Raw genomic sequence first — 11924 nt, 5'->3', positions numbered from 1 at the left:
CAGGGTGGGGGTATAGGGAACTTTTGGGATAGCATTTGAAATGTAAATAAAGAAAATAATAATAATAATAATAATAATAATAATAATAATAATAATATTAATAATAATATGGCTGGCTGAAGCTGCCTTCTTGGGCTACGGACTGAAATGGCAGTGGTGACACTCCCTTCCATCCACAATCTAAGTAAGATGGCTAGATGAATTCCCCAAGTATGAACTCTCAGAGGGTTTTATGGGCTTTTCCCTGTGCACCAGTTACGTAGGTACTTGATACTGTGCTCTAGATCCCGTATCAAGCACGATGATCTCCGCTGGCTGCTGCCCACGGACACATGAGACTCTTGGCAATTCTGGTCACTTCACACCTTAGCCAGTGCCTGTTAGAGAGAACACCACACCTCAGAACTGTTACTTTTCACAGGGCCACTGTGGATTCCTAGAAGCCATAGACACCCTCAGAACTCAGTAAAACCTCTGTGTCCCCAAAGCACCATTTGATTCTTCTGCTAAGAGCACTGGCCTCCTTACTGACATTTCTAACACATCTCCACAGTTTTCATTGGTTTCCAGGTTATTAGGAAGTTATAAGCCACCTAAATATTTGCAGAGTTTATTCACACACCCCTAACCTAAGGCGCCTGTTATCTTGACAATGGAAAGGGATTATAGGCAGAAACAAGCATCACTAATAAGCATTTGTGAGTGTTTATATACCTTAGCTTGAGGCCCTTATATATACTGAAAATTTTGTGTACTGAAAGTTGAGACTATTTTCATGACTTCTCTACATTTAATTGTAAAATATCATGACCCAAGATGGGAAATTCTGTTTTATTTATATTTAGTCGCTAAAATCTTTAGTCTAGGCAAAGTATGAAAGGTCAGCAACATAGGCGAAGGGGTGCTTGCCTCAAATTCGTGAGGCTCGAAGTTCAACTCCCAGCACTGCAAAAAAATAAATAGATGGAGCATGGTGCAGAACCCCATGCTCAACCTGGTGTTGAGTAAAATGTCTCAGAGACAGCTGAGGAGGTTCCACTGAGTCTTAAGTGAGCTGTGAGACCCTCATATACACTTGCCCTTGCTTCCTTCTTCAGTGGTCTTGGGGGGAGGAGTCTGAGTCCTATGCAATGAGTGTGCACCCTCTGTCTCCTGGAACTCACAGCCAACTGACAGCTGCAAAGCCCTGTAATTGTGAGCACTTGGGATAATTTCACTCTGACAACAGAAGGAGACTTTAAGGAAATCCTTGCTTTTCTTCTTCACTTGTAATGTGTGAGTGTCTTACTTGGCATTAGTAGTCCTTGCTCGAAGGCTCTAGGCCTGGAAACCCATGAAGGAGTTAGCACATCCCATAGACCCAAGTCCTCCACTCCCTGAGCTCTGACAGATGAAGTCCTTTCACTCAGGGGAATGAAGTTACATCCACCTGGACCTTCAGGACAGGGCAGAGCTAGAGATTCCTTCACAGCATGGTGGTTTCTGGAGGATCTTAGAGCTTCAGTTCATGTCACGTATAACTGTGCACTTGCACATATTACTATTTATTTTTACAACATAGAATAGTATATTGTATCTTAATTGCTGGTAAATTGGTAAAAAGCAGTCACTTAAATTTGAATTGAGGAAGAATGCTGCATTTCACTGACTCTAAGCTTCATTCACCTTAAGAGAATAACTCAAAACAAATGGTTACCAGAATCAGAACAAAAGAAGACCACGTGTCACACCTTCTTTTCATAAGGCAATAACATGTAATGGGAGCAGTTGCAGAGACCCACAGCCAACCATTAGGCAGAGCTCAGGAACCCCATGAAAGCAGTAGAGGAAGGATTGTGGGAGCCAGAGGCATGGAAGACACCAGGAGAACATGGCCCACAGAATCAACTAAGCAGGGCTCAAAGGGACTCACAGAGCCTGAAGCAGCAATCATGAAGCCTGCATGGGTCCACACTAGGCCCTCTGCATATATGTTATGGCTGTTAGCTTGGTGTTCTTCTGGAATTACTAACAGTTGGAGTTGGGGTGTCTCTGACTCTTCTTCCTGCTCATGGGACCCTTTCCTCCTGCTGGGCTTGATAAGAGGGTTTGTGCCCAGTCTTATTGTATCTTGATATCCTGTATTCAGTTAATATCACTGGGAGGCCTGTTCCTTTCTGAAGGGAGATAAAAGAGCAGTGGATCTGGGGGAGCAGAGAGGAGGGGGAGTTGGGAGGAAAGGAAGGAGGAAAGGCTGTGGTCGGGGTGTCTTGTATGAGAGAAGGATACAGAAAAAGAATGAAAAGACAGTAGTGCGTAAGCTGTGTGGGCAGGACAGACAGGAAGGTCAGTCAGTAACCATGGAGAAACCCTCAGAGACAGGAGTCGGTGGGTATGGGCACAGAGGACTTCCTTTTGTTCATTTCACCTCAAAGACCTTGGAGTTGGTCCCTGCTCACCAGTTCAGTGTTGCATCTCCTATGCGCAATGGACACAGCAAGGATCTACCTCTGTTTAAAGCCATCCAGGATACCGGGGTCCCAGCATGAGTCACCCCCATCTCTTACCCCAGGTCAGTCACTTTATTTTTCCTTGTAGCATTAGAATATCTTCCGAGTTATGATTTTCTTGCATTTTAAGTTATTGCTTTGAAAGTGAGCAACCGTCTGTCAGTGCTGAAGAGTGTAGATGGCTACAACTTTGGATTAATAAAAAGCTCATCAGTTCCATCTTTAGTCAGTCAGTCAGTGTGAAACTTGGGCAGGCATTCCTTTTGGCTTTAGTTACAGGCCCTGAAGAAAGGATATTTTACATCTACAAGGAAAGAGATGCTTCTAGCAGGCAGACTCACTATAAAGCATCTTGCCTGGTCCAAACTTCTCTACAGAACACAAACACCACAACTCCTCTACACGCCATTCTAGCACTGAGCACTGGAGGAGTTGAGGGATGTGGCACCTGGTCTGCCAGAAATGTGGAACACAGGTGGGAGGTACCATGAAGCGTAACATGACTTAGGTATGGATGAAAAAAGACACACAGAGGCAGAAAACATGTCTACAGTGGTCATGGTATGGTATGAGGTTCTGCAACATAACTGAGATTCCTTAACTAAAACTGCAGTGCTTAAAATCTAAGCTTTCTATACTGTGTCAAGAACATAAACTCACAACTCTAATGTTCTTTGTCAGAAACTATTTAAAAAAAATGTTCAAAAAAAAAAAAAAAAAAAACAGGAAAAAGGTATGAAGGAAAAAGTCACCAAAACCGCATTATAAACTTTACATAGGGTCTGGGAAAGTGGAGGGTTTTGTTGACCAGAGGGGGATTTGAGGGAGCCAGTTATGTGTGGTAGGTGCAGGCAAGTGTTTGCTTTCCCTGTTTAAGACTGCAAACATGGAAGAAGGGACTTACAAAGCTAAAATTTGGGGTTTTGTTTTCCTACTGAGTCTAGTCAGCTCTGCCAGCGTGTGCATGGTTTTCAGATCATGACCTGGAGCACAGGTGGCCTCTTAGGGACTGTCTCCTTGAATAAAACTGACTCTCCCACTCCTAGCAGCTATCAGCTGTCAATGACTCCCCAGATGATGTTGGAATTCCATGCCCAACTCCTCCCACCATGCTAGGCCTTTGCCTGACTTGAGCTTCCGAAGGTCTTGTGCAGGCTATCACAAATGGCGTGAGTTCGTATGTGCAACTGCCCTGCTGTGTCTGAAAGACAGGGTTTCATTGCAGTTGTCCACCATCTCTGGCTGTGCGGTCATTCTGTCCCCTCTTCTGTGATGATGGCAGAGCCTTGGTTAGGGATGGGATGGGATGCAGATGTGCCACTTAGGGCTGAGTACTTTATAGTCTCTTATTTTCTAGATGTTTTGAGTGGTGCACACCTATAATCCCATCACGTGGGAGGTGGAGGCAGGAGAATCAAGAGCTCAAAGTCATCTTCGGTCACACAGAGGGATAGCAGTCAGCCTGGACTAAGGGGTAACCCTACCTTAGAAACAGAACAGAGCACAACAAAAAGAAATTTTGAAAGTACTCTATTTAAGGAAGGAACACTGTGAAAGCTACAGCTATAATGAACTTAGTGTATGCTTAGTGTGTGTGTGTGTGTGTGTGTGTGTGTGTGTGTGTGTATGTGTGTGTAGCAGTGTATATAGAGTCTGGTGCTAACCACTGTTTCAGTTCATCTAACCATTAGGATGTTTGTAACTCAGCCAATAAAGAAGGACTAACACAACCGAAATATTGAAATACCGTCTGAAATCACGAGATGCTTCCCCTTGGATGCCACCACACCTTTGATCCTAAATGGAGATCATCACAGATAGCAGTGAAGCAGACTCAGTGTTCAGGAATAGAATCATATGTCATTAGCACTGAAAGTCATCATTACCACAAAACTGAACATCGAAAACATCTCTTGATTAAAAGAAAATCCTCCTTAGAGATGCTTTGACTCCCTTCCTGAAACAGAACATACCGTTTACTTTTGGACAGCACTCAATCACATCTATCGATGTGATTACGCCAATACTCCTTTGTGCGTAATACATACATAAGTATTATTCTTTCAGTCCTGCTTTATCAAAGCAAACAGCTGAACCTAAGGGAGAGTTCATCTCGTGGAATTCTGCTTTAAGATGGTGGAGGAAGGCTCATATCTGCAGCCAACCCTCTGCTTGAATCCAATTATCCTTGTTAGTCAAAACCACCTTTAACTGTTATTTCAGATGTCCTCTGCTGGCTTAAATGAGTTACAAGGTTCTTAACTTCACAGATGCCTGTCGGTGCCCACGTTCACACAGGTTGGCTCTGAAGCTCAGCTGTGCTGGGCTCATCATCCTTGTCCTGGCCCTGATTGGGATGAGTGTCTTAGGTAAGTGAGGCCAAGGCTTGTGCTTCACAATCCTTCCTCTGCTTCCATCATAAATATCGGTGCCTCTTCACATGATTGGGCCCCTTGGACCTGGAGGAGGGTCAATGACATGAGTAGGAACAGGACAGTATCCCATGCCTAGTGAGACATTTCCCATTGCTTTCATGCTTCCAAGTTCCTTTGAGATTTATTAGGGGCTGTTACACACAAAGGGACCTCTACCAGACCCGAGCATGGCAAAGATGGCACCAGCATGTTTTGCCCCCCTTCCCCCATCCCTCTCCCTTGCTAAAGCCCCCAAGGTCTACTCCCTTAGTTAGCCACTCCCTTCTGCCTGATTCATTCCTGAGGCTGATCGCTGAGATCCAGCTATCAAAGTGTCTAGGTCCAGTTATCAAAATCCATTATTTGGCTACCCTGACTAACATGCCAATCAGGACTTCCCAACTCACCCTGGCACAGACTTCCCCTTTTTTTCCTTACAAACCCACTCTTGCAAAAACACCTGCTGCTGTCTTTCCCTGATCCAGAGGCAACCACACTTGCAAACCCTCCAGGGTAATAAATGTCCTTTGTGCAGAGAACTTGAACTTGGTGTCTGAGTGTGTTCTAAGCTGATTCCAAGCCCGCAGACCCTAACACACACAACATACATGTACACAGAGCCTAAAAATATAAATCATAATTGTGACCAAAACATAAAACGGCAAACTAAAAGGCTCACTAAAGTGTTTTATTAAGTGTCTATTAAACTCCAGTGTCTATTAATTCCGTGAGGGGGGGGGTGCTAATACTCATTCTGAAGATGAGGATTCAGGGGTGAGGGTGGGTATGTTAAGAGTCTCTGTGACGCCATTGGATAATATGTGACTAAACAGAGATGGGAATCCACGTGTTCTGTGCTTTTCTTCTTTATTTATATATTCTGTCTCCATATTCTTCCCTCAGCCCAGTTTGCTAATATTTTATTCTCAGTCCAGAAGTTCAGGTTTGTTGAAATAACTTGATTTCCTGGAGTGAGAAATGGAACACACCTGTTCCATCATTCATTTCAGGGTTAATCTTCTCTGTGTGTTTTCTCATTTACCAGTGCGAGTCTTAATACAAAAACCATCAAGAGAAAAATGCTGTGTGTTTAATCAAGAGAACCTGAGTAAAACAACAGGTAATTTTTGTGCCTTGTATTTTGCAAGAATAATAGCTGATGTTTGCTATTTACCTGGGGTTACTGTCAGTCTCGGCCTACAACCGCCATCTCTGAAAATGGTATAACACCATATCTTATGTTAGAGGAAATTGCTGCATAGAAACTTGTTGAGGTTCTCATGATTGGTAGTTCATAAGGTTGGTAACATCTTTGAAACTGTGTGACCTTGCAACCTGCAATCTCAACCACTTGGCAATACTGCCTAGGGATGCTAGCACACTTGATCATTAACTTCAGAAAATGCTGTATCAAACAGTTAACTATGTCCAAAGTATATTAATAGAAAAAGTATATTCCTTGTTATTTATATTTCTTTGATATGTCATAACAGTAATCTTGTTCCTCCACATGTTAATAAAAGTGTGTGTTAGTAAAGCAACTACTGTGTGTAACCAGCTGTGGTACAGCAAGAACAGAGTAGACATACACCATGTCTTCCTCTCGCTTCAGACAGTCCAGCTAAGTTAGAGTGCCCCCAAGACTGGCTGTCACCCCGAGATAAGTGCTTTCACGTTTCTCAAGTTTCCAGCACTTGGAAGGAAGGTCTAGCTGACTGTGATGGGAAAGGAGCCACTTTGCTGCTCATTCAAGACCAAGAACAACTGGTAAGTTGTTCAATTATATAGAGACAATAGCACATTCTTCAAAGGATGTGGAGACTTTACATTATGAAAGCTCATAGTCTGAGAGACTAATTGGACATGTGAGTCAAAAACTACATGTATAAGGTGAGTGTCATTTGGATCATAAATATGGGGCACAGATTTCACAAAGGAGGAAGAATTATCTGTGTTAGGGACTCAGAATGGTTACAGGTGGCCCTTGAACTAGGTTTCAGGAGGCTGGTAGAATATGAGTCACCAATACACAGACTCAGGGTTAAGTCCTCTGCTCTGTTTTGATTTCAGAGATTCCTACAGGACTCAATAAAGGAAAAACACTATTCATTTTGGATTGGACTAAGGTACATATTGCCAGACAAGAACTGGAAGTGGATAAACGACTCGACTTTAAATTCTGATGTGTACTAGAGGAGCTAATCTGAATATTCATTTCATGTCAGAACAGTTTAGAACTCTAACACTGATAGCGTATGAACAGTCTGAAAATATGATTCCAAAGGTGAAAATTTCCATGTATGGAAAGATACCAGCATTTTATGAGGTCATATGTATGTATGTATGTATGTATGCATGTATGCATGTATGTCTACAATGATGTTCTAAGGCCCGGGGACTAGACAAAAAAGAACTTTGGAAAAGATGTGCTTTGTTTTTTGTTTGTTTGCTTGTTTGTTTTTTTATTGATAACTTACTCCCTTTACATCTCGCTCACTGCCAACCTCCAGGTCACCCCCTCCCACAATCCTTTCCCCCTCTTCCTTCTCTGAGGAGGTGGGATCCCCTTGGATATTCCCCAAATGTGCATTTTAAAAATTCCTACCTGCTCTAGGCACATGGAACTTTTTTTCTGTTTCCTTCCTTACACTATATATGTGTTTCAAAGAATTTTTTTTCTTTCAAAGATTTATTTATTTACTTTATATATGAATGCACAGTAGCTGTTTTCAGACACACCAGAAGAGGGCACTGGATCCCATTACAGATGTTTGTGAGCCACCATGTGGTTGCTGGAAATTGAACTCAGATACTGTGGAAGAGCTCTTAACCACTGAGCCATCTCTCCAGCCCCCTCAAAGTCCCATTTCTTAAATGGTACTGTTCATGCTGTGTTTCAAATTATCCATATGGCGTCATGAGGGCTCTTTCTCAGTCCCAACCAGCAGAGGAAGAGTGAGTGTGGAAGGAGAAGAAGCAGGAGTTAGTTTGGAGCTTTGACAGCTGGGAGAAATGACCACAAATTCACAGGTTGCATTACTGCTGAACCAGAGTTATGAAAGAAACAAGTAGGGGCTGTGATGGAAACAGGCATTAATCAGTTTTCATTGCTGTAACAAAATCTCACAGATAAGCAAGAGAGGAAAATCCTCTTGATTCACAGTTCAAGGGACCTCATTTTCTTCCTGTGTGAGTTGTCATGGTAACCGTGAATGTAATGAGAGAGCTTAACTTCAGAGTTAAGATATACATTTTAGCGGTGTTTGTGATTGTATAGCAAGAGCAGACGATTCACTCATTTCATAAGCAAAGCATGTAGGATTCAAATTTCTATACAGTGCTTTCAGCGGGGTTTTCAGGAGTGGTATGGAGATTGGTTTAATAATCTTGCTTGGATACACTTAAGTAAATCACACAAATCGATATGGGAAATGTATTTCTTGTTATTCAGAACACGTGAGATTGGAATGTAAAATGCTGAAACACATTTAGGATTACTTCACATGTAATGACAATATATGAAGTATAGAAATTGTTAAGCATACCAAGTTGGCATGCAGTAGAGAAGTGAAGTGTACAGAGTAAACTCAGCAAATCTGTCACTTTACTCTGAGGACAAAGTGACACTGAGACTAGACAGAAGCCATTGGTAAGTCTGAAGGCTGCCATGCTCAGACTGAAGAGTGTCAGTCAAGCAAGTCCACTCTTGGTTTAACTCTCTGTCCCTGGCTTTCAGGTAAGGAAAAGGGAGAACCTGACAGGATTATTTTGGGAATTAATGAGGAATATTAGAGAACTCCTCAGCAGTCTGGTAGGAGAAGCCTGGGAAGCCTCAAAGGAATTTTGAAAGGAAGTCATTGACTTAAACAGATCAGCACAAAGGAAATTATCCTGAGAGCTGAAGAAAGATCCTGAAGGGTGGAAGCGATAAAAGAGGGGAAAACATGGCTGGACTAGCATGCGGACTGCCAGGATGACCTCAGATTGTCTCTCACAGTCAAGGGCTCCACAAGGAACTAAATAAAGGAAGGACACCTGTGAGGAAGCCCTGCCACCTTCTTTTAAGATCCATCAGTGCATTTAGAACTCATCTCTCCCTTACAATCAACCCTGAGACAGTCTGCACCAGAGCTTGTATTCTAATCATGTTCCCACCAGCACAGAGCAATGGAAGCCATGCACATTTGAAACTTACGTTAATTAAATACTTGTTAACCTAAGGAAAGAGCATGAAAGGAATTGTGACTATATATATCATGTGAGCTGAGCCTGTTTCCCTCTCTGCATCCAGTTCTGTGATCTAGACACTGTGAGCTCACTCTGTATATTGAATACATTCATTGTGCACCTACTGTGTATAACTATTGTCATGCATTCATGGTTATCTTAATACTTCCCTAAATATTAGCTAATTAAGCCACATACTTATATGTTTGTATTATGCTTCTCTACTATTAATCTAACCTTAGAGATTTATTCATTCTGTGTTATGTATATGCATGTCCTGTTGTCCATGGAAACAAGAAGAGGGTATCAGATCCCTTGGGACTGGAGTTCCAGACATTGTGAGCAACCATGTGAGTTCTGGAAACTGAACTCAGATCCTGTCCAAGAGCAGTCAGTGTCCTCAGTCACCGAGCTGTCTCTCCAGCCCCTGACCCTGTATAATAAACAAAGCTGAAGTGTAACAACATGAAGCTTTTCACATGATGTGTTAGAGTGTGAATCGATGCAGTAGAATGGGGAGAATAATTATCTCTTCCTGAGCCTTCTTTTTGTACAAGATTCTTGTTGGAAGGATTCTTTGCCAATGACTAAACAGCAGTTCTAGAGGTTTCTATCAGCTCTGCCTTCAATGTTCACAACAGGATGTTTGTGTTTACTGTACTTAATAATTGTGCATTCTCCTCTCCCCTTTAAAGTCCAAAGGAAACCAATGACAGACAGGATAATTATAGAGAATCCTAAACACTAAGGGCAGCTATTCTCTTCCTTCACAGATTAAAAATCTCTGGTGACACTGAAAATGGCAACTGTGCCGCCATCATACCATACAAAGCGATTTCCGAGAGCTGTGCTTCAGACAACCACTGGATCTGCCAAAAGGAACTAAACTGTGAAACCATGTGAAACCGTGAAACCACGTGTAATGACTCCTGACTGCAAATCCCATCCTGTGGGAAGTGGGTGTGGCTGTGGCTGCGGCCTTGGCACCCTGGTTCACTGCCAAGCCCCGTGATTCCCTGCTTGATTACCAAAAACCCGATTATGCGCACCTGAGTGATTACACGCTGCCCACCTGACGTAAAGCGTCATACAGCATGATATTGAGTCACTGGCCTATCAACACCCACCCATTCAGCTCGTGCTGAATGCTGATTGAATGATGAGTGATGAGAGCCGAGTGCAGAGGGTGGAAGGGGATAAATTGGGCGATCCCAGAATAAAGTAGGAGAAGCTGAGGAGAAGCTGAAGAAAAGCTGAGAAGCAGAGAGGGGAGAAGCTGAACTGCTGTAGAGAGCTGGGGTGAGCTGTAGAGAGAATAAAGGAAGCTGCAGCGGGAAGCTGTGGAAGCTGCTCAAACCCTGCCTTGGCCTAAGTGTCGTTCTTGCCCCACTTCTTCAAGACAGAGGTCAGGGGCATGCGGCACCATCCCGATTACTTTACCATCTGCACCAGATCTCTGCCCCTAACCTGTCTCTGCTGTCTGCCTCCCAGTGCAGTTAGTGGCACAGCACATGGACTCTGAAAACACTGGGACTCTTACAGATATGCCCAGGTGCAGTTTCTCTATTCTGTAAAGGAGACAGAGATGTTGATGTGCCATTCTATGTGAGAGGTTCTACAAAAAGAAGCCCTGGCACCTGAGGGGCACTGAATTCTAATCCTGGAGTCTGTGACCCCCCACTGTCTGTGTCTGAGCTCATCTGCAAAACGGCCATAAGAAAACCACTTACAAAAATCATTAAAATGCTCTTAATACAGGGACCGGTGCCTCGCTCATGCTGTGTTAATGGCATTGGGAAGGCTGAGCCAGGAGAAGCAAGAGTTCAAGGCCAGCCTGGGTGTGGTGGATTGGCCCCCAGTTGGTGGCGCTGTTTGGTAAGGTTTAGGCGGTGCAGCCTTGCTGGAAGAAGGTCGCTGGAGGGAGCCTTTGGGAGTAAAAGCCTCACCGACTTGTAGTTTGCTCTGCTTCATGCTTTTGGTCCAAAGATGTGAGCGCTTGGCTCTCGGCTCCAGGTGCCATACCTTCTGTCTTCTTCCTGCCATTATAGACTATGACCCTCTGGAACAAAAAGCCAAATTAACCTCTTTCTTCCACAGGTCACCTTGGTCATTGTGATTTATCATAACAACAGAAAAGTAAGTAATAAATTAGGCCACATGGTAAGTTAGTCAGAAACAACAACAGCATTGCTCTTGGCAGTTAGCTGGAGTGAACAAGTCTGCAACCGAGGCAGTCAAGCACAGGGCACAACTTAGTGACCTGGGACTCTACTTCATTTGAGTTGTGCACACACGTCTCCTTTGGTAATGCCTTTGGCAGCCTAGGTTCCTTTCCTGTACATGCTAGGCACACACACCCTCTCTAGAGAATGAGTCAGAGATCTGTTAGCACCCCAAGACCACCACACATACCCCAAGACCAGCACATACACCCCAAGACCACCAGATCCATAGAGCTGCACTTAAGCCTACCTTAAACCATGGAAGAAGTCTTCTGGGTATAGACTGGTTTGGAGTCTATGCTCAATAAGGCAAACTGTGTCCCAAAGCAAACCTGTTTTGTTTTGTTTTGTTTTGTTTTTTCAAGACAGGGCTTCTCTGTATAGCTCTGGCTGTCCTGGAACTCACTTTGTAAACCAACCTCCTATTTACCATCTCATGAGCACAAATGAGCATGCGCTGTGAGAAGGGTTTGGGTAACCTAAGCTTGTCAGCCAAAATAGAGAACCTCCCAAATTAAGCTCCTAGTAACCAAACCTCTTAAAGGGAAGCCCCAAGCAGCCATCAGGCCCTA

At 43.5% G+C, this 11924-nt stretch overlaps 1 protein-coding gene across 1 annotated transcript; it reads left to right on the top strand.

Annotated features, from left to right (window-relative positions):
- The first annotated feature begins 2466 nt into the window (after nucleotides 1-2466).
- Nucleotides 2467-10033, top strand: LOC110316498 (killer cell lectin-like receptor subfamily B member 1C). The gene is made up of 6 exons (XM_021190851.1): nucleotides 2467-2551; nucleotides 4760-4858; nucleotides 5949-6023; nucleotides 6516-6670; nucleotides 6974-7029; nucleotides 9904-10033. The coding sequence occupies exons 1-6, from the start codon at nucleotides 2467-2469 to the stop codon at nucleotides 10031-10033; spliced, it is 600 nt and encodes a 199-aa protein (XP_021046510.1).
- The last annotated feature ends 1891 nt before the right edge of the window (nucleotides 10034-11924 follow it).

The sequence above is a fragment of the Mus pahari genome, chromosome 2, assembly GCF_900095145.1.
Source record: "Mus pahari chromosome 2, PAHARI_EIJ_v1.1, whole genome shotgun sequence".
Classification (NCBI taxonomy): Eukaryota; Metazoa; Chordata; class Mammalia; order Rodentia; family Muridae; genus Mus; species Mus pahari.
The sequence above is the reverse complement of the archived record's forward strand: the minus strand, read 5'-3'. Positions and strand labels throughout refer to the sequence as shown.